Genomic DNA, 27,886 nt, shown 5'->3' on the forward strand with positions numbered 1-27,886 from the left:
CTCAATCTCAGCCTGCATAGGCACTGCTCCTCAGAGAGGTCCAGGAAGCTCAGCATCTGCCTGTAAACCCTTTCACGTGGGCAGTGCCTCCTGCTACGATGGCCCCTCCATTGGCCCCCCTCTCTGCTCTTCTACAGGTCCTTGTTGCGGACCTCTGTCTTGTGTAGCTGTAGATCCCAGAACTGCACGACAGTAATGGTCCTCCTCCTCCTCAGGTGTGCTGTGGAATAGATCCACTGTGCACGCCCCCCCCTCCCCATCCAGATGGTGTCACCCGGAAGTGGGTGCGTTGGAGACGGGATGTGATCCCGCTCAGAAAATCAACTATTTTTACTGCCATCCGCCCCCAGCCCACCCATTCTGAGGTTTAAAATTACCTCCATTAGCTATGACTCATCCTTTAAACAACTGTTATTCACATTACTCGACCCCCTCCCCCCTCCTTATCAAAACTGCTCAGGGTCTGTGCGCACAAAGATTCCCTGGATATCCCAGATAACAGAATACCCAACATCACTATCACATATATTATCATAACCAGAATTTCACCGTGGCCACAACAAAAGTTTGGTTTTCATAATTTAATAGGTTAGTTAACCTCAATAACTCTAATTTCATTCATCAATATCTTAAACTTAACACAATACAGAACAGATAGCTATTATCAAAATAGCACGCGCTTACTAAAACCTAGTAAATCACATCGTCTTTCGTTCTTTCTTTAGGTGCCTCTCCAAAAAAATTGTAAAAATACTGAATATAACTGAAGGAAAAATTAGCTTTCACAGTTAAACAAAATCTTTGTAAAGAGAGGGCAGAACCACAGCATCAAAACATTTGCAAAGGCTTTTGAAAGAGTCAGTAACAGTTCCAAGAACTCCAGGGAACCTTGGATGTCAGGGGATATACGAGAATGGATTAGGAAAAAAAGGAGGGCTTTTGGCAGATACAAAAGGCTAAAGACGGAGGAAGCCCTAGAGGAGTACAAAAAGTGCAGGGGGATACTTAAAAAAGAAATTAGGAGATCAAGGAGGGACCATGAAATAACACTGGCGAGCAAAATAAAGGAAAATCCTAAGATGTTTTATAAGTATATTAAGGGTAAGAGGATGACTAGGGAAAAAATAGGGCCCATTAGGGACAAAAATGGCAATCTGTGTGTGGAGCCGGCAGATGTAGGAGGGGTTCTAAATGAATTTTTTGCATCTGTTTTCACTATGGAGAAGGACGATGTAGACATAGAAATACGGCAGGGGGACTGTGATATACTCGAACATATTAACATCGAGCGGGAGGAGGTATTGGCGGTTTTAGCAGGCCTAAAAATGGATAAATCCCCAGGCCCGGACGAAATGTATCCCAGGCTACTGTGTGAGGCAAAGGAGGAGATTGCGGGGGCTCTGACACATATATTCAGAACCTCTCTGGCCACAGGGGATGTGCCAGAGGACTGGAGAACCGCTAATGTAATACCATTATTCAAGAAGGGGAGTAGGGAAAAATCGGGGAACTACAGGCCAGTGAGCCTAACATCAGTGGTAGGAAAATTATTGGAAAAAATTCTGAAGGACAAAATTAGTCTCCACTTGGAGAAGCAAGGATTAATCAGGGATAGTCAACATGGCTTTGTCAAGGGAAGATCATGTCTGACTAATTTGATTGAATTTTTTGAGGGGGTGACTAGGCGTGTGGATGAGGGTAACGCAGTGGATGTGGTATACATGGATTTCAGTAAGGCCTTCGATAAAGTCCCCCACAGGAGACTGGTCAAGAAGGTACGAGCCCATGGAATCCAGGGTGCCTTGGCACTTTGGATACAAAACTGGCTTAGTGGCAGAAGGCAGAGGGTGATGGTCGAAGGTTGTTTTTGTGACTGGAAGCCTGTGGCCAGTGGGGTACCACAGGGATCGGTGCTGGGTCCCTTGCTGTTTGTGGTCTACATTAATGACTTGGATATGAATGTAAAAGGTATGATCAGTAAGTTCGCTGATGATACAAAGATTGGTAGGGTGGTAAATAGCGAGGAGGATAGCCTCAGTCTGCAGGACGATATAGATGGGTTGGTCAGATGGGCGGAACAGTGGCAAATGGAATTTAACCCGGAAAAGTGCGAGGTGATGCACTTTGGAGGGACTAACAAGGCAAGGGAATACACAATGAATGGGAGGACCCTAGGCAAGACAGAGGGTCAGAGGGATCTTGGTGTGCAAGTTCACAGATCCCTGAAGGCGGCGGAACAGGTAGATAAGGTGGTAAAGAAGGCATATGGGATACTTGCCTTTATTAGCCGAGGCATAGAATATAAGAGCAAGGAGGTTATGATGGAGCTGTATAAAACACTGGTTAGGCCACAGCTGGAGTACTGTGTGCAGTTCTGGTCGCCACACTACAGGAAGGATGTGATCGCTTTGGAGAGGGTGCAGAGGAGATTCACCAGGATGTTACCAGGGCTGGAGCGCTTCAGCTATGAAGAGAGACTGGGAAGATTGGGTTTGTTTTCCTTGGAGCAGAGGAGGCTGAGAGGGGACATGATTGAGGTGTACAAAATTATGAGGGGCACAGATAGGATGGATACTAAGGAGCTTTTTCCCTTCGTTGAGGGTTCTATAACAAGGGGACATAGATTCAAGGTAAAAGGCGGGAGGTTTAGAGGGGATTTGAGAAAGAACTTTTTCACCCAGAGGGTGGTTGGAGTCTGGAACTCACTGTCTGAAAGGGTTGTGGAGGCAGGAACCCTCACAACATTCAAGAAGCATTTGGATGAGCACTTGAAATGCCATAGCATACAAGGCTACGGACCAAATGCTGGAATATGGGATTAGAGTAGACAGGGCTGATGGCCGGCGCGGACACGATGGGCCGAAGGGCCTCTATCCGTGCTGTATAACTCTATGACTCTAACTCTATGACTCTATAACATTCACACAGGCTTTTAAAGAGGCAGTACACTGGAAACAAAAGAACACATTCTGTAGCTTGTAACACTCTCCCATTCTCATTCTTGATTCTATCATAGACTACCTTTTTTCACTTAAACCAAATTTCAATTTCCGATGTTTGTAATTTAATCCCATTCTGTAGTGACTCAAAGTCTCAAGCTCACAGTCTGTGTCCTCACCTTCGGTCCCTCCATCTTTCTTTTTGTTCTTCTTTTCTGCCTCATCTTTCAACCTACCCATCAGAATTTCAACTTCCTCTCTCAACCTCCCTAACTCTTGCGGTTGAAACAAGACTCTCGCTTTCCAATCATCCACTTTGATTTTCTTTTCCTTTACCAGTTTCTTCATCTTAGTCTCCAAATCATACAAAGTCTAACAGATTTTAACTAATAAAACACAAGTTCTTATTTTGTCCTGGATATATTTCTTTGTTTTACCCACCAGAGTTTTTACTGGCTTTCCTCCCATCTTCCCACAACTATCTAAACACACTCTCTATTTTTTTGTTTTCAAAATCACGAGTCCGTGCAAGGATATACTCTCTCGCCACGTGAAACAACCCAACACTAAAATTGTGATTCCGTGCGAGGATATAATCCCTAGCCACGTTAAACAATGCCCCTGGGCTATTACACAGGACTCTCATGACCCAAAACATGTGATCCCAACTTTGTCCGTTTACCATGTACAACAACCCAAATACTTACACTTTGTACAAAACTACGCCTTGCATCCCACATTGGATGTCAACATGTGAGTTACCTATTTTACTGGTTCAGTCTTTTATCAAAAAAGGCTCCGAGGTGTTTTGTTCCAAAGTATAATACGAGAGAACAACATATACAACCTGGCAAAGTTTATCGCCACACAAAGCTCCGAGGTGCACCTCTTGAAGGTCTTTGAGATCAGTTGAGCAGTCCAGCCTTGAGAAGGTTCTAGCACATATGATTTAATCCTCATCTTATATACGGTTTCAGACACATTAGCTCTATATAGGCCAAGTGCAAACATCAATAGCTTTCTCTGTCTCCAAGCAATATTTACCTGAGGAAGGAGGAAACCTCCGAAAGCTTGTAGATTTCAAATAAAAATCGTTGGACTATAACTTGGTGTTGTAAAATTGTTTACAATTGTCAACCCCAGTCCATCACCGGCATCTCCACATCCAAGCAATGACTCATCCTTTAAACATTTGTTGTTCACATTACTCGACTCCCCCCCTCCCCTTTATCAAAACTGCTCAGGGTCTGTGTGTACAAAGATTCCCCGTACATCCCAGATAACAGAATACCTGACATCATTAGCCTCCCTTATGATACTAAACTAAAGACAACACCCTTTACCCATCTTATGTACATGAGATAAAAATGACACAGGTGCTCATTACTCAAGGGGGGCCTCTCTGCACAAGGTAACCCAAAAGCTTGTTGAGGAACAGAAAGCCTTTGTTCACAGGAAAAGCTGACATAATGCTTTCCCCCTAACAAGGTTAGCAATATTATATAGAAAGTTTGTATAAATGCTTTTCTTAGTTATCTTAAAGACCTCTATCTAGTCACTCCTCAACCTTCTCCTTTGTAGAGAAAAGTGCCTCGGCCCTGTTCAATGTATTAAGTATCTAAATACTAGTGAGATCAAAGACTACAATACATCATAGCCATTTTTAAATGATTTTCCTTGAATCCATAAATATAGGGGCAGTTCACCATACACCTGAGTTGCTCTTGTGTCCATTTAGGTTTCTTCTTGTGAGGTGACAAGTAACAATGAGGACAGCCAGTAATTTATACCTCCTGCTATTATCTATTTTTAACAGCTTTTTAAATGTATAAATGTAGTCTCCAGAATGGATGAGGTTATTTACAGATTTCTAATAGAATTATAGCCCATTTATTATTTTTCAGGACTTTTCTCTGGGAAGATAATTCATTTGCACTGGTACCTCTGTGAACAAAATATCTGAGCTTTGGTTTCTGAATCAAACTTGGCAGTTTGTGCCTATGTTAATGTAATTTAAAACCTCTACTGACCCTTTGATTGTTAAAGAGTATTAAAGACCATTCTTTTGCAGGATATCTTAACCCAAGCAAGTCTTTTTAAATACTGGTTTTGCTTGTGTTTCTTTTGGACCATCTTATTAGAGGCAGTGACACAGCAATACTGAAACAGGGCTCCTGTTGTATTATAGATAAATCTCCTCTGCCCATTATCAATGACCTGAACTTTACTTTTGTTCTATTTATTTTCCTTCTTCCCTCTCTTCAGCCAACCAGCACTCCCCTGATGGAGAGTGCAGGGAGCCAACCTGCGCCTAGGCATCTGTCAGTAACCAGGGGGTATATTTTCTTCTTTTTGGGAAAAATAATGAATAATCCTATTTTTTGTAGATCGTAGCTGCTGCCAATTAAAATGGTGGCTGGGCATGATTTTCCTGGCATTGTGAATTCAATGGTGGGAATGATGGTAAACTGGACAATCACGACACACCTCTAATAATGCTCCTTTCACACTGGCACTGAAACTGTTACTGGAGTAGTTCAAACTTTTTAAGAACTTTAATGTCCAACACCAAGAGTGACTCAGTAGTACCACCACTGACCGAGCTTGCCGAATCCTTGAGGACAAAGCTGCAAGACTGGGCTTGTGGCAGGTGGTGAGGGAATAACCTATCTAAATCAAAACCAAAATACTGCTGATGCTTGAAATCCGAAATAAAAACAGAAAATGCTGGAAAAGCTCAGCAAATGAGGCAGCATCTGTGGAGGAAGAAACAGAGTTAACGTTTCAGGTAGAAGATCTTTCGTCAGAACAATAACCTACCTAATCTCGTCCTCAACAACCTACCTGTCACAGATGAATCTGTCCACGATGATATTGGTAGGAGTGACCACCACACAGACCTCATGGAGACCAAGTCCTGTCTTCACACTGAGGACATCCTCCATCGTATTGTGTGGCACTACCACTGTGCTAAGTGGGATAGATTAAGAACAGATCTATCTGCTCAAAACTGTACATCCATGAGGCACTGTGGGCCATCAGCAGCAGCAGAATTGTATTCCACCTGAATATGTAACCTCATGGCCTGGGATATCCCTCACTCCTCCATCACCATCTAGCCACATGACCAACCCTTGTTCAATGAGGAGTGTAAAAAAGCATACTAGGAGCAACACCAAGCGTACCTGAAAATGAGGTGCCAACCTGGTGAAGCTGCAACAGGACTACATGCATGCTAAACAGTGAAAGCAGCATGTTATAGACAGTGACCCCACAACCAATGGTTCAGATGAAAGCTCTGCACTTCTGTCACATCCAGTTGTGAATGGTGGTGGACAATTAAGCAACTAGGAGGAGGCTCCATGAACATCCCAATCCTCAATGAGGGCAGAGCCCAGCATGTGAGTGCAAAAGACAAGGCTGAAACATTTGCAATCATCTTCAGCCAGTAGTGCTGATTCTTCTCGGTCTCCTCCTGAGGTCCTCACCATCACAGATGCCAGTCTACAGCCAATTTGATTCACTCCACGTGATATCAAGAAAAGGCTGAGTGCATTTGACACAGTAAATGCTACCGGACCCGACAACATCCCGGCTGTAGTCCTGCAGACCTGTGCTCCAGAACCACTCGCGCCTCTAGCAAAGCTGTTTCAGTACAGCTAGAACACTGGCATCTACCTGACAATGTGGAAAATAGCCCAGGTATGTGCCGTCCACAAAAGGCAGGAGAAGTCCAACCCGGCCAATTACCATCCTATCAATAAAGTGATGGAAGGAGTCGTCAACTGTGCTATCAAGCGGCACATACCAATAACCTTGGGGGCTTGACAGGGTAGAGGCTGAGAGGTTGTTTCCCCTGGCTGGAGTGTCTAGAACTAGAAGGTATAGTCACAGGATAAGGGGTCGGCCATTGAGATGAGGAGGCATTTCTTCACTCAGAGGGCTGTGAATCTTTGTAATTCTCTACCCCAGAGGGCTGTGGATACTGAGTCTGTGAATATATTCAAGTCTGAAAGAGATACATTTTTGGACTCTAGTGGAATCAAGTGATATGGGGATCAGGCAGGAAAGTGGAGTTGAGGTCAAAGATCAGCCATGATCTGATTGAATGGCAGAGTAGGCTCTAGGGGCTGTATGGCCTACCCATGCTCCTATTTCTTTCTTATGTAACCTGCTCACCGATGCTCAGTTTGCTCTATATAAATGCAAGTAGTAGTTGTTATTGTTGTGTGTTCATCCGGATCTCAGCTCCTGGCCCTGCCAAAGTATCAGAGTTGGGGGAGGTTCCCTCATTTGAATTTAACCAGCAGGCATCTATGGCACTAGGAGCACATCTTGGACTCCCATCAGAGCAAGGGCCACAAATAATGTGGCAATGGGCAGCTGCTCGCTCTTCAGCTGGAAGCCCTGGCTCAATTTTTTTATAGGATGCCCAAGCAGGGCAATCTCTTCCACATGCTGGCTCTTTTCTTTGGAGGACCAGTCCTGGACACCTAAGTGGGCTCCATTTAGCCTGCTGAACTGGCCTCATTTGTCTCAGCACACTGGCTGGCTAATGTAACACAGGTTGGTGCCAAGGAAGTTCCAGCCTGGAGAAATTTCTTCACTCAGAGGGTGGTGAATCTTTGGACTTCTCTACCCCAGAGGGCTGTGGAGGCTCAGTCATTGAGTACATTAAAAACAGAGATTGATAGATTTTTAGATATTAAAGGCATCAAGGGATATGGGGATAGTGAAGGAAAATGGCGTTGAGGTAGAAGATCAGCCATGATCTTGTTGAATGGCGGAGTAGGCTCGAGGGGCCGGATGGCCTACTCCTGCTCCTATTTCTTATGTTCTTAAGGACACCTTCTTCCACGTCCAGAATATTTCCCCCATACTGTTACCTCACTCCCTTCTTTGCTGAATCTCTTTTCACCTCAAGAATCAATTTCTCTAACACTCTCCACAGCAGCGTCTCGAAACTCCAACTTTGTAGCCTGAGCCATCTCCTGCACAGATTCCTACAAATGATGTCCTCAACAAATTGACTTCAAATCCTCATCTTTGTTTCAAATCCTTTCATGGCCCCATCCCATCCCATTTGGAAATTTTTCTTCAGCCATATATCCCAGTCCACACTCTCTACCTTTCTAACTCTGGATTACTGCTTGTCTTCTAACCCGTTCACTCTACCACGGAGGCTGATTTTTCAGCCACTGCCCTTGGAACTCCATTCCAAAACCACTTTTCATTGCTACCTCTTCCTGCCTCCAAAAACCTCTTAAAAAAGGTATATTTTTGATTGCAGCATGGGTCTCTTTCTTCCCCTCCCATCAATTCCTTTAATTCCTGCTCAGTGTCCACTTCTCCCCTTGTAAAAGGCTCAATGACAGTCTTTATATTAGAAATGCAATATATTCTATGAATTCTTTTCTCACCAGTTGAAGAAAAAGTAGTTGTTACTATAGCCAGAAGCTATAAATTGTTCATATTAGGCTAATCCTTCAATTACCACGCCTCTCCTTTTTGGTATTCCCTCCCAAAACTGTCTTAAAAAAAAGCTACCTAAAACCTATTTAGTAGATTGTGCTTTTGTTTTCTCCCCAATTCTTCACCATTCACATCTCCTGTTAGGCAACTATTCTTTTCTACTCCAAGGCGGCCTTTGAGACACACGACAACGCAAAATCGTCGAGCAGAAATTGATAGCCAAGTTCCGCACCCATGAGGACGGCCTCAACCGGGATCTTGGGTTCATGTCACGCTACACGTTACCCCACCAGCGAACAAATGTTATCTGTTTTTAATATAATGGGTCATTTGCTGGCTTTCTCTGCCTTCCGGATGTTTCTGCCTCGGGGGTTCTGCAGGTGACACCTCTCTGTCTGAACACGGTGATTGCCTTGGCAACGGGCAGTTGCAGGGGCATTCTGTAAACACCATGTATTGTTCTATATGTATAAATGCGTAGGCTTCGAGGAGCTCCTGAACATTTACCTGAGGAAGGAGGAAGCCTCCGAAAGCTTGTGAATTTAAAATAAAATTGCTGGACTATAACTTGGTGTTGTAAAATTGTTTACAATTTTCTAAAGTGCTTGGAGACATTTTTCCATATCAGGAATGTTATACAAATACAAGTTGTTGTTGAAGAACAAGTTACTATATCCAGAAGCTAAGTATTGTGCAAATTACATATCTTCTCTCATCAGTTGAAGAACAAGTAGTTACTATAGCTGAAAAAGAACTGCAACTTGCACTTAAGAAGAAAGACTTGTATTTATATAGCATATTTCACAACCTCAGGATGTCCCAAAGTGTTTTACAGCCAATGAAGTACTTTTGAAATGTGGAAACGTGGTAGCCAATTTGCACACAGCAAGATCCCACAAACAGCAATGTGACAATGACCAGGTTGGTTGAGGGATAAATGTTGACCAGGACAAGTAATGGTTTCAGCATAGCAGAATATTCCTCAACGGTTAAGACATAGTCGAAAAGGTAGGTTTTGAGGAAGCTCCTCCCCATCTCCAAGCTCCCCCGTCCCTCCCCTTTCCGAACTCCCCCCGCCCCTCCCCTTTCCGAGCTCCCGCCCCCGCCCCTCCCCTCCCCGAAATCCCCTCCCCCGCCCCTCCCCTTTCCGAACTCCCCTCCCCCGCCCCTCCCCGAACTCCCCTCCCCTTTCCGAGCTCTCCCCCCCCCCCGCCCCTCCCCTTTCCGAGCTCTCTCCCCCCCTCCCCTTTCCGAGCTCTCCCCCCCCGCCCCTCCCCTTTCCGAGCTCTCCTCCCCCGCCCCTCCCCTTTCCGAGCTCTCCCCCCCCGCCCCTCCCCTTTCCGAGCTCTCCCCCCCCGCCCCTCCCCTTTCCGAGCTCTCCCCCCCCGCCCCTCCCCTTTCCGAGCTCTCCCCCCCCGCCCCTCCCCTTTCCGAGCTCTCCCCCCGCCCCTCCCCTTTCCGAGCTCTCTCCCCCCGCCCCTCCCCTTTCCGAGCTCTCCCCCCCGCCCCTTCCCTTTCCGAGCTCTCCCCCCCCGCCCCTCCCCTTTCCGAGCTCTCTCCCCCCCTCCCCTTTCCGAGCTCTCCCCCCCCGCCCCTCCCCTTTCCGAGCTCTCCTCCCCCGCCCCTCCCCTTTCCGAGCTCTCCCCCCCCGCCCCTCCCCTTTCCGAGCTCTCCCCCCCCGCCCCTCCCCTTTCCGAGCTCTCCCCCCCCGCCCCTCCCCTTTCCGAGCTCTCCCCCCCCGCCCCTCCCCTTTCCGAGCTCTCCCCCCCCCGCCCCTCCCCTTTCCGAGCTCTCCCCTCCCCTCCCCCGCCCCTCCCCTTTCCGAGCTCTCTCCCCCCCGCCCCTCCCCTTTCCGAGCTCTCCCCCCCGCCCCTCCCCTTTCCGAGCTCTCCCCCCCGCCCCTCCCCTTTCCGAGCTCTCTCCCCCCCGCCCCTCCCCTTTCCGAGCTCTCCCCCCCGCCCCTCCCCTTTCCGAGCTCTCCCCCCCCGCCCCTCCCCTTTCCGAGCTCTCTCTCCCCGCCCCTCCCCTTTCCGAGCTCTCCCCCCGCCCCTCCCCTTTCCGAGCTCTCCCCCCCCGCCCCTCCCCTTTCCGAGCTCTCCCCCCCCCGCCCCTCCCCTTTCCGAGCTCTCCCCCCCCCGCCCCTCCCCTTTCCGAGCTCTCTCTCCCCGCCCCTCCCCTTTCCGAGCTCTCCCCCCGCCCCTCCCCTTTCCGAGCTCTCCCCCCGCCCCTCCCCTCCCCTTTCCGAGCTCTCCCCCCCCGCCCCTCCCCTTTCCGAGCTCTCCCCCCCCGCCCCTCCCCTTTCCGAGCTCTCCCCCCCCGCCCCTCCCCTTTCCGAGCTCTCTCCCCCCGCCCCTCCCCTTTCCGAGCTCTCCCCCCCGCCCCTCCCCTTTCCGAGCTCTCTCCCCCCGCCCCTCCCCTTTCCGAGCTCTCCCCCCCCGCCCCTCCCCTTTCCGAGCTCTCCCCCCTCCTCCCCGAGTTCCCTTTCTCTCTCTCAGCCTCCGGCTGCGGCTTTAAGGACTCGGCGGCGTCTGCCACATCCCACTGTGACGTCACGCGGGCCGACCCGCTGCCTCCGCCGCCGCCATATTAGTGGAAAGTAACCCAGTTACGGGCTTCTCGGCTCCCCCGGAGTTTTCACCCACACCGCCGGCGTTGAGCGAAAACAACCGCTCCCTTCCGTATTAAATTTATGAAGCCTCATTGCTGACAAGGGAGAAGCAGCAGCGGCCGCCCCCGACCTCCTCGAGCCATGTCGACTCTCACCCAGAGGAGCTCCGGCCTCGTTCAGAGGAAAACCGAAGCTTCCAGGAATGCGGAAAAAATCCCCGACGACGACGAGGACAGGAGGGATGAGCAGGACGTAGAAGACGAGAAATGTGACTCCAAAGAAACTCGCCTGACCCTGATGGAGGAGGTCCTGCTCTTGGGGCTGAAGGACCGGGAGGTCTGATTTGTTTTATTCGGTATTCCGTTAGATGCGATTAAATCATTATTTCTGTCTTTTCTTTTAAAAAAAAAAGGTACGCGTTCTGATTTATATAAGTGTAGGCCTCCAGTATTGTACTAGGCAACCCAACCTCGTTAAACGGAAGGACTTTATGGGGGAGGCGGGTTATTTCGAGATGATCGACGTACTTGTTGACCAATGGTGATCGAAACAGCCATTCAAAAGGAAATGTGGGCTGGAATTGGTCCAATAGGACTGAGACGGGGGCGGGTCTTCCGCGAATCAAGTGCGGTTGGTTGTAAAAGTACACAATACCCCCACTCAAACTCAACACCAGCTCAGTTCCGGTTGACTGGGGACCAGGTGTTGGTGATACGAATAATAATAATAATATAATACAACAAATATACCCACTGTGGCTGGGCTTGTGGAATAGGCATTTAATGGGCATTTTTCAAGCGCGTGGTGAACTGGATAGGAGATAAAAAGAAATAACTGGAAATCTGAAGTTAAAATAAAAAATCCAGGACCGCCAACTGCTGAAAAGTGGAGATAGGTTAATGATTCGGGTAGAGACTGTGAGAATAGAGCTAACATAAAGAGTCCAAACATGAAACATTAGCCTAACTTTTTTTCTTTTCAAATACTGATGGGCCTGTTGTGTACTTCCAGTACGTCAATTCTTTAATGTCTGCTAATTTTTTTTAGACATGCCTACAGTTTGATGCCAGGGAAGGCATGCATAATAACTTAAAATATATACTTAGTGGCACAACTATGTTGCTGAAATCTTGAAATGTCCTTAGAGCTTACATTTCTTTTGTTTAAAAACTCTGAACCAGGAGGCAGGTATAGTTTAAAAATACTTTTAACAGCTGGGCTTCTGGATTTGCTAAAAATGTCTGTATGGCTTGCCATGACTTCAAAAAAACGCATTTGAAGTCTGTTGACATCATACAGCACTGTTCAATGGAGGTTTACATTTTTAAGTAAAACTACAGTGGAATTTTTTTAGGCCGTGATGCTTATTTGTTACAAACTGAATTTTCGGAATAGCGATCTAAATCCAAAAGCAAATCGAGGCCTGTCAAACTTTCCATGCACAGCACATAAAAACTTGCTGATGGATTTTCTATAACAAATTTTTTAATTAAATAATGCTTTTTGCCTCTTGATTTGTGGTTGCAGTACTTCAATAAAGAACATGTCCATAGCAAAGTTTGCTTATTATTTTTGATTTGAATGGTATTTATATTTTTCTCCATTTCTTGAGTACCTTTCTTGCATAATTTTCATATGAATATAAAAAACCTCACATCTACACCAGAAGTTTTTTGCTCTGAGTTTTGGGGACAAAGTTTTTTTTTACTTGTTTGTGGGATGTGGGCGTCACTGGCAAGGCCAGCATTTATTGCCCGTCCCTAATTGCCCTTGAGAAGGTGGTGGTGAGCCGCCTTCTTGAACCGCTGTAGTCCGTGTGATGAAGGTTCTCCCATAGTGCTGTTAGGTGGGGAGTTCCAGGATTTTGACCCAGTGACGATGAAGGAGCGGCAATATATTTCCAAGTCGGGATGGTGTGTGACTTGGAGGGGAACGTGCAGGTGGTGGTGTTCCCATGTGCCTGCTGCCCTTGTCCTTTTAGGTAGTAGAGGTCGTGGGTTTGGGAGGTGCTGTTGAAGAAGCCTTGGCGAGTTGCTGCAGTGCATCCTGTATACGGTACATACTGCAACCACGGTGTGCTGGTGGTGAAGGGAGTGAATGTTTAGGGTGGTGGATGGGTTGCCAATCAAGTGGGCTGCTTTGTCCTGGATGATGTCGAGCTTCTTGAGTGTTGTTGGAGTTGCATTCATCCAGGCAAGTGGAGAGTATTCCATCACACTCCTGATTTGTGCCTTGTAAATGGTGGAAAGGCTTTGGGGGTCAGGAGGTGAGTCACTCGTTGCAGAATACCCAGCCTCTGACCTGCTCTTGTAGCCACAGTATTTACGTGGCTGGTCCAGTTAAGTTTCTGGTCAATGGTGACCCCCAGGATGTTGATGGTGGGGGATTTGGCGATGGTAATGCTGTTGAATGTCAAGGGGAGATGGTTAGACTCTCTCTTGTTGGAGATGGTCATTGCCTGGCATTAGTCTGGCGCGAATATTACTTGCCACTTATCAGCCCAAGCCTGGATGTTGTCCAGGTCTTGATGCGTGCGGGCATGGACTGCTTCATTATCTGAGGGGTTGCGAATGGAACTGAACACTGCGCAATCATAAGTGAACATCCCCATTTCTGACCTTATGGAGGGAAGGTCATTGATGAAGCAGCTGAGGAATGAGGTTATTTGAAATCAGTAAAACTGAGCTGTACTTGAACTGATAAAATAGGAATTGAATTGACTAGTTCAGGTAATGTTGTGTGCTGTAGCAATGATTCAATGTTTGTTGGGGATTTGGTCAACTACATCTTTAATGGAGATTATGGTTGTCTTCAATTACAAGTAAATCTTTCATTTGGTGTTTTTGCAAACTGTCGTTAAAGGAAAAGATCATATTTCCCATTTTTACTCAATGCAGAGGGAGTACTGCAGATTGGAAGGTGTCATAGAATCTTACAGCACAGAAGGAGGCCTTTTGGCCTGTCGTGCCTGTGCCGGCTCTTTGAAAGAGCTGTCCAATTTAGTCCCCCCTTAACCCTGCAAATTTGTCCTCTTCAAGTACATGTCCAATTGCCTTTTGAAAGTTCCAATGGAATTTGGTTCCACCACTCTTTCAGACAGTCCCGTTCCAGAAAACAACCCTCTATTGAAGAAAAATCTCCTCGTTTCTCCTCTAGTTCTTTTGCCAATTTTAAATCGATGACCTCTGGTGACCGACCCACTTGCCAGAGGCAACAGTTTCTCCCTATTTGCTCTATCAAACCTCATCCTTATTTCGAATACCTCTATCAGGTCTTCCGTTAACCGTCTCTGCTCTAAGGAGAACAATCCCAGCTTCTCCAATCCCCACATACTTAAGTCCCTCATCCCTGGTATCACCCTGGTGAACCTCCTCTGTACCCTCTCCAAAGCCTTGACATCCTTTGTGGTGCCCAGAATTGTGCACAATACTTCATCTGCAGCCTAACCAGTGATTTGTAAAGGTTTAGCATGACTTCCTTGTTATTGTATTTAATGCCCCTATTTACAAAGCCAAGTATCTCCTACACTTTCTTAACTGCCTTATCAACTTGCCCTGCCATCTTCAAAGATTTGTGAATATGCACCCCCAGGTCCCTCTGCTCTTGCACCCCCCCTCAAAATAGTACCATTTAGATTGTACTGTCTCTCCATGTTGTTCCTTCCAAAGTGGATCACTTCACACTTATCCACATTAAATTGTACCTGCCCTCTGTCTGCCCATTTCACCAGTCTGTCTATGTCCTTCTGAAGTCTGCTACTATCCTGCTCACTAGTTACTATGTTGCCAAGTTTTGTATCATCCGCAAACTTCGAAATTGTACTCTCTGTACCCAAGTCCAGGTCATTTATGTATAACAAGAATAGCAATGGTCCTAATACTGATCCCTGAGGGACCCCACTGCATACTTCTCTCCAGTCAGAAAAACATCCGTTCACCACTACTCACTGCTTCCTATCCCTTAGCCAATTACGTACCCACATACCATCGTCCTTTTAATCCCACGTGCTTCTACTTTCCAAATAAGTCTGTTATGTGGTACTTTATCAAATGCTTTTTGTAAGTTCATATATACAACATCTACCTTCATCAATCCTCTCTGATACCGCATCAAAGAACTCAATCGTGTTAGTCATACACTATTTGCCTTTAACAAATCCGTACTGGCTGTCCCTTATTGACCCATACCTCCCCAAGTGAGAATTAGTTTTGTCCTTGACAATGCTCTCTAGTAGTTTTCCCACCACTGATTGGCCTGTAGTTACCAGGTTTCTCCCTCCCTTTTTTTGAATGGGGTGTAACATTTGCAATCCTCCAGTCCTCTGGCACCACTCCCATAATCCAAGGAGGATTGAGATTGTGGTCAGAGCTTCTCGTATCTTCACCCTTGCTTCCCTCAGCAACCTAGGATGCATCTTATCTGGACCAGGTGACTTGTTAACTTTGAGTGATACCAACCTATTTAGCATCTCCTTTCTATCTATTTTTATCCTGTCCAATATCTCTACTCCTCCTCTACTGTGACATTAACTTCATCCTCTTCTTTTATGAAGACATGCAAAGTACTCATTCAGCACCTCAGTCATGCCCTCTGCCTTCACAAGAAGGTTTCCCTTTGTCCCTAATCGGCCCCACTGTTCCTTTTACTTTTTATATGTTTATTGGTGATTTTTGGTTCTCTTTTATGTTACCTGCTAATCTTTTCTTCTCTCTTTTCCCTTCTTGTATCCTTTTTCAATTTCCCCCTGCACTTTCTGTATTTTGCCTGGTTTTCTACTGTATTCTGTACCTGACATTTGTCATAAGCCTCCCTTTTCTGTTATATTTTAACCTCTATTTCCTTTGTCATCCAGGGAGCTCTAGCTTTGGATGCCCTATCTTTCCTCCTTATGCAAGTATGCTTGGTATGTACCTGAACTATCTCCGCCTTGAAGGCTTACTGATTAAGAAAGTTCTCCTGTACACATTTTAGGAATTCTTCACCCTCCTTGCCCTTTACTTTTTTTCCCAGTCTATATCAGGGTAATTGAAGTCCCCTACTTTTCTTGCTCTATTATTTTTACATTTCTCTGAAATTTGCTCCTCTATCTCATTCTCACTGTTTGCTGGGTGTTTACTGTAGACCTCCAATGTAACAGCCTCTTTCTGTTGCTTAACTCCAATCAAATAGATTAAGTCTTTGAACCTTCTAGTATATCGTAATATTACCCTTGATCAATACTGCCACCTCTTCTCCTGTCTTTTTCCGTCCCTATCCCACCTGAATACAATTTAGCCAGGAATGTTTAGTTCCCATTCCTGCCCATGTTTAAGCCAGGTCTCTGTTATAGCCACTATATCATAACCCCATGTGGCAACTTGTGCCTGCAGCTCATCAACCTTATTTGTAACACTCCTCACATTGACAGATATGGATTCCAACGCCATGCTAGCCTGCTTAGCTTTTTTCCTCCATCTAATTCCTGCTCTTTCTACATTATTCTTTATTCTGTTCCTGTTTGTCCCTGCTAGTTTTCATTGCACCTTGTTTCTCTGCACTGCTGCTATGTCTTGGTTCCTCTTCCCCAAAGCACTAGTTAACCTCCCTGTGAGGACATTGGTCTTTTATATTAAACCAAGCTCCATCTGGATGCAAATTATCCTTTGGCACTATTTTTAAGAGGAACAAGGAGTTTTTCTGTTGTCTTGGCCAACATTCTTCTCTCAACCAACACTACCAAAAACATTATCTGGTCATTTGTTCATTTTCTGGGACCTTGTATGCAAATTGACTGCTGTGTTTATTGTCATAACAGTGGCTGTACTCCAAAAGTAATCCATTGGCTGCAAAGTGTTTTGGGACATCTTGAGGATGTGAGATGGTGCTATATAAATACAAGTTTGTTCATTCCTTTATGGGCTCATCTGTGCAAAAGCTTTCATTTGTAGGTTCAGATCATTTATCAGTCAATTACAGTGAATCTAACATAGAATCTTATAGATTATAATGCATTTAAAATTTACCGTTGTTGGAAATTTAAAGAAGTAAATACCTAGTCTAAAAAAATTAGAAGCAATATATACATATATAACTAGAAATTTTCTGATTTTAATAAAATGAGAACAGTTCATTATGTCTGACAACAATGTTAATATTAATGCTGAATAAAACTCTGGCCTGTTTAGACTGGGTTTATATAGTCAACATAGGATGCACTGCAGTAACTCATCATGGCTTTGACAGAACCTCCCAAACCTGTGACCCCCACTATCCAGAAGGGCACGGGCAGCAAGTGCATGGGAACAGCATCACCTCCAAGTCTCATACCATCCTGACATGGACATATGTTGCTGTTCCTTCATCATCGCTGGGTCAAAATCCTGGAACTCCCTACCTAACAGCACTGTTCACCATACAGACGCATGGACTTGACCACCACCACCATCTCGAGGGCAGCTAAGGATGGGCAATAAATTCTGGCCTTGCCAGTGATGCCCACATCCTGAGTGAATTTAAAAAAAAATGGCAATTGTGGCACTGATAAATAAGAACAAAAATAAATTGATGCAGCTGTTTTGCTAATTTGGCGATGTCAGGTATTTGCAGTTGCTCTGATCCCATTTTGCAGAATGCACTTTTTCCCCCTTCAGCCAATTTTCTTGCTCCTGTGCTGAAGCCATTGATTCCTTGTTGGGGTATAGTTTTGTGGTCAATGGTCACCCTCTGTTATATTGTTCAAGTGACTATTTTTCATGCATGAACATAGACCGCAAGTGTCAGGATACTTAACTGTCAGGTATTGAAGCTTGGCTTGACCCTGTCCTGACATGACATTAAATCCAATTATGTGTATTTCCAGGAGGGGGGGTCACAGAATAGAAGTCAGGTGTGGGAGGCCAGTCTTATTTTCTTCTCTATACCCCAGATCTGCTGATTCCTGATGCATAGCACAGTTCTGCGAATGAATCTGGCTTAAAAGGCACCAAGTCCCGTTCACCCATCACCCTCGCTGACCTACGTTGGCTTCCGGTCTGGGAACGCCTTGATTTTAAAATTCCCATCCTTGTTTTCAAATCCCTCCATGGCTTCGTCCCTCCTGATCTCTGTAACCTCCAGCCCTACAACCTTCCGAGATCTCTGCGCTCCTCCAATTCTTGCCACTTGAGCATCCCCGATTTTTAATCGCTCCACCATTGGCGGCCATGCCTTCAGCTGCTTAGACTCTAAGCTTTGGAATTCCCTCCCTAAACTTCTCTGCCTCTCTCTCCTCCTTTTAAGATGCTCCTTAGAACCTACCTCTGCGACACAGCTTTCGGTCAGCTGTCCTATATGGGTTGGTGTCAAATTCTGTTTGAAAATAGCTCCTGCGAAGCGCCTTGGGACGTTTTGCTACGGTAAAGGCAAGTTGTTGTTGTTGTTTCTCATTGCCTTAATTAACTGAGCCACTTGGGGCAGCTTTCTTTGTACTTATCACACTACCATGGCATTGGCTGATGGCTATCTTATTTAATTGGCAAATAGTTGCTCAGTTGTAATACGTCTCAGACTTTTCCCACCAAAATAGTTGCCAAGCAGACACCTTTATCTAAGTATGCCTTTTCTTAGAAACCCATAAGGAGACACTGATTTACCCCAGTGTCATCGAACCAAAAAATCTAATAAAAGTGCCCCTTTTTAGAGGGGAACAACTAATAGAAACCCAATTCATAAAAATTAAAGGAAACGTATCAAATTAAATAACACTGCCACCCGTGTCCAATATGCCCTCCAGTCCCTGTGGTGCCTACCTGTCGAGGAAGTTATCAAGTATGTACTTGTAATCTCCTAATGGTGTTTTAATTGATGCTAGAAAAGAGTTTTTGATTGTCTCTCCAGTCTGGTTGCTGGAAGTTCTTGAGCAGAGAATTGGCATGGAACAGATGTAATTGGCAGTGATATTACAATTTTGCTACGCAAAGTCGCTGCAAACTGTATTCTAGTACTAAACAATATCATCTATTATATGTTAAAGAATTATCTTGAGTACATTGCAATATGGTTTTGCTTTGGTGCTGAAAGTAGTTAGTAAATAGGCAAACTGTTTGGTAGTGGTGCAGAACCATCACAATGAATGTGCTGAGACATTCGGAGTGTTCCATCTTCAAAATGGTACTTGTAGAATAAGTCAATGGCAGAGCCATGAAGCTAAGCCAAACATATGTCTCCATCTCTGTTTTTAGTGTAGCAGCTGCACATCATAAGTGCTTCCATGGAAACTGCTCCTTCAGACCAGTCGTGGAATGTTAAATGCAAAATAAAATGAGTGGGTGTACTGTTGAGATTTTGCTCAGTCTTTTTCTTGTATAGACTTACCTTGTGTTGTGAATAAGACTGAATTGAAAACTTATTGTGAAGAAAAATTTGTTGGGATTTGGGTTATTACCTGCAATTCTTACATGGTGAATTCCTAATTGTAATTAAGTCTCCTGGAATTGGTGTACAACACAAGGAACAGATGGGGATGAAAGCCAGGGGGTCGTCATGATTACTAACGCATCTTGCAGGGCCAGTTACTTTACAGTGTTTCCAGTAGCCTTGGAATAAATTGCCAGTCTTTCATCTTAGTGTGGGAGTTCCAAAAAAGAAAACAATTTTAAAAAGTTGTCTGAAAATGGTACAATAGTGATGGTTTTAAAAAAAAGTTGGTTATTGCACATCAAATAGTGTACTATAAAGGATGATGCCCCACCTTGGTAAGTTATTCTGACCACCCTCTTAGAGCAGTAATGCTTTCTTGTAACCTGTCTGAATCTACCCCTTTTTTGTTTTACCTTGTCTTTACCTTGTTTTGATGACTGATCCTGTATATCCTTGAACCTTACTAGTTTGAATACCTCCATCATGTCCCTTCCCGATTTTCTCCTCTCATGAGGCATTCTAGTTTTCTGAGTCTGTCCTTATTTTTTTTTCACTTGTTCCTACATGCTTCCCATTGTGACGATTCTAGAACTGCACCCAGTACTCTTGGGTGCAACCTGACTAACAGGTTGGTTGGCATGGCAGGACCATGGCCGGACAACATCCTTTGTTGTACAACAACTATTTGCATTTATTGTGCTTTTAACATAGGAAAACATCCCAAGGCTCTTCACAGGAGTGTAATCAGACAAAAGGTGACACTCAGCCAAAGGAAATATTGGGAAGAGTGACTAAAAGCTTGGTGTAAGAGGTAGGTTTTAAGGAGGGTCTTAAAGGAGGAGAGAAAGTTTGAGAGGCAGAGGGTTAGGGAGGGAATTCCAGGGCTTAGGGCCTAGACAATTGAAGGCATGGTGGCCAATGAAGGAGGTTAGAGATCGGAGGAGGGTGGGGGTGGGGAAGGCTATAGAAGGATTTGAACATAAGGATGAGACCTTTAAATTTGAAGCATTGGAGCCAATGTAGGTCACAGAGCACAGAAGTGATGCATGAGCGGGACTTGCTGTGGGTTAGGATACAGGAAGATGGGATGCGGGCTACAAGAGCATTAAAATAGTCGGGTCTGGAGGTAACAAAAGCATAGGTGAGGGTTTCAGCAGCAGATCGGCTGAGGCAAGGGTGGAGATGTGCGATGTTAGAGGTCTTTGTGATGGAAAGGGAATGGGGTTTGAAACTCAGCTCGGGGTCAAATAGGTCAAAGTTGTGAACAGTCCGGTTCAGCCTGGGGTTGGAATTGGTGGCCTGGGAACGGAGTTTGTGGTGGGGGCCAAAGACAATGTTTTTAGTCTTCTCAATGTTAATTGGAGGAAATTGCAGCTAACCAAGACTGGATGTCAGATAAGTGGGCTGACAACGCAGAGGCAGTGGAGGGGTTGAGCGTGGTGGTGATGTAGACCTGGGTGTTGTCAGTGTACATATGGAATCTGACATGTCTTCAGATGGTGTCGTTGATGGGCAGCACGTAAATGAGAAATAGAGAGGGCCAAGGAAGGGTGTGCGGGCAGGAAGGGAAGGCATTGCAGGAGATTCTCTGGCTATGACTGAATAGGTAAGAGTAGAACCAGATAAAGGCAGTATCACTCAGCTGAGCAACGGAGGAGAGATGTTTGAGGAGGAAGACATGATCGAACGTGTCAAAGGCTGCAGAAGTTGAAAAGGATGAGGTGGGAAAGTGCACCATAGTCACAGCCACAGACTGTAATTTGTGACTTCGATTAGGGCTGTTTCAAAGCTTTGGCAGGGCAGAATCTGATTGGAGAGCTTCAAATATAGAGTTGTAGGAAAGGTGGGCACGGATTTGGGAGGCGACAACACTTTCAAGGACCTTGGAGAGGACAGGGAGGTTGGAGATGGGGCAGTAATTTGCAAGGACAGAGGGGTAATGGGTGGGTTTTTTGAGGAGGGGTGATGGTGGCAGATTTGAAAGGAGGGGGACAATAAGGGGAGGGAACAATGTATGGCAGCATGGGGACCAGGAAGTTTGGTGGTCAGCAGTTTAGTGAGAATAGGGTTGAGAGCGCTGGAGATGGCTCTCATGGACAAGATGAGCTTGGTGTGGGCATGAGGGGAGATGGAGAGAAACTAGAGAAAGGTGTGAATCCAGAGCTAAGGCAGTGGGGAATCTTAGGACGTTTATGGCATGACGGGCAAAAGGAAGTGGAGGAGGCAGCTGAATGGAAGGTCTCAATCTTGGTGACAAGGAAGTCCATGAGCTCCTTGCATTTGTTGGAGGGAGCAGGGGGTTTAAGGAGGCAGGTGGCAGTGGAGAAAAGCCAGGGGTTATCTTTGCATTCCAGGATGATCCTAGAGCAGGACCCGATAGTTCTTGATGTGGTACAGCCAGATGTGGCGATGAATGGCTAAACTAGTGTGCCATAAATATTCAAGTTTGTGCCCCTTGAACTCAAGGGAGCGAAGATGGGGGCCATGTGAGGGAGAACAACCAGAGTGGGAAAGAGTAAGAGATCTACTGGGGACAAGGGCAGTAACCAGATTTCCAGCTGCAGAGGTGTTGAACAGAGGGCCAAAGGCTATCTGTACTTTTCCTCCTTTTTTGTAACCGCACATCCTGTTTGCTTTCTTGATGACATGAAAATGAAAGTCACAAAAAGACCAGCTGGTCCATCAAGTCTGTTTTATGCTGTAGTCGTGCGACTTCTATACAACATTATCTCCATTCTCCCTCCCCAGGTAATCTGGGAGAGGCAAAAAGGGAAAAATCCGTATGCTAATTTAGCAAACAACTCTGGGAGATTTCTCTCCAACGCAACAAGTTCTGGGAGACACACATCCCCCTCCCCCTCCGCCCCTAATACATTTTATATTAGGTTATGTTGGCCAACTCAGGAACTCATACAGCTCCCTTTTGATTACTTATAGCAAATCTGTACTCACTGCACGTACCCGCAGCTTGGTTCAGAGGTTTGATGACTCTGCGAAAATAAGTACTTCCTAAAATCTAATAGTTGTATGCATGTCCTCTGATCCTCCCATACCTATCTAGCTCGAATAACCTATCCACGTGGACTGAGCCTAATCCTTTTGTTATTTTAAAGACCTCAGTCAAATCTCTTAAAACTTTTCTAGATTAAAAAGTTCTAGCTCTTTCAGCCGATTGTGGTAACTAAGGGCCTTTAAACTAAGTATCAATCTAGTGGCCTTCCTCTGAACCTTTTCCAGGGCCTCTTTAGCACCCGCCATGTGAAGGAACCAAAACTGGACCCAGTGTTCTGGATGAGGCTTGACCAGTATTTCTTGTTTTGCATTTAATAATGTTGCAGAACCATTAATATTAATCATTACCTTCTACACGAATGCAACCAGTTCCTTATCCAACCCAAAATTTGCCACTAATCCCATAGAACTCTATCTTATATAGTAGCCTTTTGTGTGGCACCTTGTCAAAGGCTTTTTGCAAGTCAAGATACACTGTGTCGACTGGGCTACCAACATCCACCAATCTAGTATATGCCTCAAAAAATTTAACCAGATTAGTGAGACAGAGCTACCTTTTCCAGAAGCAATGTCGAAATTCTGTAATAACCACTTCTCTGTAAAGGTGGTCGTACAGTGTATCTTGAATGATCCCTTTTATCAACTTGCCTATAACTGAAGTTAAACGAATGAGCCAGTAATTTCCTGGTTCTGGCGTTTTAAATATAGGCATCGCAGGGCTGCACTCCAGTCAATGGGAATAATCCCAGACACCTCTATTCTGAGAGTCAACCCAAATCAACAGCAGCTCGCGTGAGTAAAATATCAAGACCAAATCCAGGCTTTTGGTGGAGGCCTTCAAGTAAGTACCTTAATGAAGATATTAAACACACAAGTTAATTTAATGGGTAAATTTAATTGTGAAATGCAAATTTTTTGATTTTATTTTGTCTATAACCTTCAGAGAATCATAGAAAGTTATGGCATGGAAGGAGGCCATTCGGCCCATTGTGTCCATGCCGGCCGAAAAAGAGCTATCCAGCTTAATCCCACTTTCCAGCACTTGGTCTGTAGCCCTGTAGGTTATGGCACTTCGAGTGCACATCCAAGTATTTTTTAAATGAGTTGAGGGCTTCTGCCTCTATCACCCTTTCCGGCAGTGAGTTCCAGACCTCCACCACCCTCTGGCTGAAAAAGTTCTCATCAACTTCCCTCTAATCCTTCTCCTATTTATTTTGAATCTATGCCCCCGGTCCCTGACCCCTCTGCTAAGGGAAATAGTTCCTCCATATTCACTCTATCTAGTTCCGTCATAATTTTATATACCTCAATTAAATCTCCCCTTAGTCTCCTTTGTTCCAAAGAAAACAACCCCAGCCTATCCAATCTTTTCTCATAGCTAAAATTCTCCAGCCTTATCAACCTTAATTGGGACATTAGAAATATCAGGTACTGAGAAAAACGTTGGGACAATTTTTTAAGTGTTTGAATGATTTGGTTGGTTTACTGTTTTTATTAAACATATTTTTGATAGGATCTCCTGGTCATTCAGGCTTACTTGTTTTTATAACTCCTTAGTTTTTCATTGGCAATTTTCTCACCATTTTCCTTGCTTTTGATTTGTATGTTCCTTACCCCTTCAGTTCTGATTTGGCTCAAAGTAAAACAGCAGCAATCAACAAAATGTGATAGAGAAAATATTATAGGAGGTGTTTATTGTATGTGATACTTTTAATATATTAGCCATAGATAATTATATTATACATAATATGTCCTGTTGTGCATTTTTGGTCACCTGTGAGACTGGTGAGATTTGTGTTTGGTCATGGTCCTTCATGATTGCTTTTGCAGACAATCTCAAGCTCTTTAGAAGCCTCGAGTTGAGGCTTGAAATGGATTGTGACCAAATTCTATAGATGTTCTTTGGACTTTGCCAAGCCTCTGTGACTTTCTTGATTTTGGGGGGTTGGAATGGGAGATGAAATGACACATTTTGCCTTGGTTAACTGAGCGAAAGGTGGGAGAAATTATTTGTTTTGATACTTTTGTAGCTGTTTGATTAATTCAATGCAAATCCCATTTTACTCTTAGCATTTGGCAAGCAGCTACAGATTACTGCAGACACTAGCTTTGTGGTGAAATTGATTTAAATAATGTCAATAAGAATAATGTTGCATTATTTAATAGGTTAGTTGATGCTTTTTAATTTGGCTAATATACTGTATGGAAAAGTCAATCTCCCAGAATTTGAGAACAATATCATAATAAATAAATCATTTTATTTTTTGGCTGCTAGGGTTAGTACAGAGTTTATGGTGGTCACTGTAGGTAGGTAGCTCAGTGGTTCAGTTATTGTGAAATCATAGCTTGTAAAGTGTCTTTGCACTTGACCAAACAAGTCCAAGGCTAGCAGTGTTAAGTCAATAACTTTTCAGAATTGTTATGGATTCTGAATTTAAAGTATGTAAATATATGACCTAAACTTCAGTGCATTTATCAGAATTGTGAGAGCAAATGTGTTTTGCTAAAGCTTTTTATGAAGTCCAGGCTACAGGAAACCCATAATTTGGAGGAACTATTTTAATTTTAATATACTTTTTGTTTCTGCATTTTTGTGCTTAAAAGGTGAGGGATGTTGGTACTAGGTAATAGAAACACTTTTCATTTTGTATCAGTATCGAACTCAGCGTGCTTGAATCTAAGTATAACAGTTAAATGCAGAGTGAAAACAGAAAATGATGGAAACAGTCAAAAGGCTAGGCAACATCTGTGGATAGAGGAAGATAGGATTAACTTTTCAGATTGATGATCTTTCGTCATAACTGGAAGATGTTACAGATAAAAAAAACTTATTAGGAGCAACAGAGCCAGGGAAAAGTGGGGGAGGGGGGAGAAAAAAAGAGGTGGGGTACAGGAGATGTTTAATTGACAGAAATGATGATGGTACAAGACAAAATCATAGAATCATACAACACAGAAGGCGGCCATTCGGCCCATCGTGTCTTTGCCAGCTCTTTGAAAGAGCTATCCAATTAGTCCCACTCCCCTGCTCTTTGCCCATAGCCCTGTAAATTTTTTCCCTTCAAGTATTTACTAGTTCCCTTTTGACAGTTACTGTTGAATCTGCTTTCACCACCCTTTCAGACAGTGCATTCCAGATCATCATAACTCACTTTGTACAAAAAAAATGTCCTCATCTCTTCCCTCCCTGGTAACATCCTAGCATACCTATGCTATACCATTTACATTGCTTTTATCTTTCCAATAATGGAATGCTCATAGTTTTATGCAGCACTCCATCTGTGGCCTAACTGTAATTTTGTATAAGTTTAACATTTCCTCCTTGCTTTTGCATTCTGTGTTTCTAGATACATAACCAGGGGTTCCATTTGCTTTTTTAATGCCGTATCTACTTATGCTGCCACTTTAATGACCTTTGTATCTGCACAACGAGGACCTTCTGCTTCTTTTCATTAAAACCTTACCATTTAAAGTATATTTCTTTTCCCTATTCTTCCAAAATTTTACTTTAGACTTTTCTACACCGAGTTACATCTGCCGCCTATCTGTCCATCTGGCTAGCCTACCTATGTCTTACATCTTTCACACATCTCATCGCAATCTGCCAATTTGGCGTCATCAGCAAATTGCAATTATTATTCGTTGTATTTATTCAGTGGCCTCCACTTAAAGCAAGACTTGCGTTTATATAGCAACTTTCACATCCTCAGGATGTCCCGAAGTGCTTCACAGCCAATGAATTACTTTTGCAAAGTAGTCAATGTTATGTAGGCAAACTCAGCAGCCAGTTAACTTGTTTTTGGTGACGTTGGCCTAGATGAGCGTCGGACAGAGAACTCCTTGCTCTTGTTTGGAAAAGTGCTATAGGGTCTTTTATATCCACCTGAACATGTCGACGGGGCCTCAGTTTAATGCATTATCGGCAAATCTGCACCTCCAATAATGCAGCAATCCCTCACTGATGTGTTAGTTTAGATTACATGCTCAAAATTCTAGTGAGGCTTGGACCCAACCTTCTAACTTCGAGGCAAGAGTACTACCACAGTGCCAAGCTAACACAGCAGATGTACTTGTCTAATGGTAATTACATATAACTGATTAGTCCTGAAAACCCATGCTCGTTGAGCAAATGTTTTTGAACAAAAATTGGGCTAAATTGATAGCATTGAATGGTTACTAAAATTCTATCTCAACTTTTGTCACCTCATTAACATCTTATTGCCTGCAACTTCAAATGTGAGTTTTGCTCCCTTAGTTGTGCTTAGTTTTAAAATGATTACAGAGCCTCCCAACGTAGCCAGGACCTGCCTGTTTAAATATTCTCCTTTGCCGGGTGAGTGGAGTGCTCTTTGAATGTAGCACCAGCTGGGTTCTGTAGCATCTTGTCGTCAACAACAACAGCAACTTGCATTTTATATAGCATCTTTAACGTAGTAAAACGCCTCAAGGCACTTCATAGGAATGTTATCAGACCAAATTTGACACACTGCTACATAAGGAGATATTAGGATAGATGACCAAAAACTTGGTCGAAGAGGTAGGTTTTAAGGAGCGTCTTAAAGGAGGAGAGAGAGGCAGAGAGGTTTAGGGAGGGAATTCCAGAGCTTAGGGCTTAGGCAGTAAAGTCAACATTCATTCCACTGTGCTCACCAGCACTGTTTAAAATTAAAATGCTGAAGAGTGGAGCAAAGCACATGTTGACTGTGATCAGCATTTAACATGCGTTCCACTTGCTGGCACAAGAACATGTTTAAATAGGCAGGTCTTGACTGCATCAGGAGGCTGCAATAACTGACATATAGTAACCTCTATAATGTTTAAACCTGCTTTCTGCAGTCTCTGACGATATGTTTAATGCTTCTCATGGGCAAACTATCCAATGAGTTTGTTTTAAGTGGCTTGTACTGCTACAATTAAAATAAATTTGAACTGAAATATTGTGCTCAAAATGTCAGTGTCTTTCCCAGATAGCAGAAGTAACTGAAAGGTGTTGGTGTGTTAATTGGTCATGATATTTCAAGCTTGTCAGATTTAAAGGCAGTATTACAGACATCATCTACAGAGTATAATGGAAAGTTATTTAGCAGTTGAGAGGAAATTATTTGCGAGGGAAACTAGCCAGCCTAATTTGTACTAGTAATACTCCTGAATTAGTTTAGTTTTAACTTTTAGCATTATTCATTTTAACAGCCAACGGAGCTTTGCATGTCTTTCTGTGATGCACGCTGTCTCTGGAGATGTTTGCTACGCATCCTATGCCCATTGCACTGCAATAGCTAGCAATGGACGCAATACAAATCCAGATTAGCCACTTGGGTGTTGCTAAAAGGAACTGTATGTATGAGTCTATTGTCTTGCAGCATGTGGATTACTTTCTGAATGCCTGAAGAGATCTATCTCTGGCCCATCCTTAGTACAATGACATGATATGCACATTTTTAAAGCTACTTTACATTACATTGAAAAATATTAAGCTATG

General features: G+C 44.2%; 1 protein-coding gene across 1 annotated transcript in view; it reads left to right on the forward strand.

The window, feature by feature from the left end:
* Positions 1 to 10,927: 10,927 nt before the first annotated feature.
* Positions 10,928 to 27,886, forward strand: part of golph3a (golgi phosphoprotein 3a) — an 88,903-nt gene continuing 71,944 nt past the window's right edge. Inside the window, exon 1 of the mRNA XM_067984859.1 lies at positions 10,928 to 11,355. Coding sequence (XP_067840960.1) covers positions 11,161 to 11,355 — 195 coding nt within the window. The 5' untranslated portion in view covers positions 10,928 to 11,160. The remainder of the gene's footprint in view (positions 11,356 to 27,886) is intronic.

The sequence above is a fragment of the Heptranchias perlo genome, chromosome 1, assembly GCF_035084215.1.
Source record: "Heptranchias perlo isolate sHepPer1 chromosome 1, sHepPer1.hap1, whole genome shotgun sequence".
In the NCBI taxonomy this organism is placed as follows: domain Eukaryota; kingdom Metazoa; phylum Chordata; class Chondrichthyes; order Hexanchiformes; family Hexanchidae; genus Heptranchias; species Heptranchias perlo.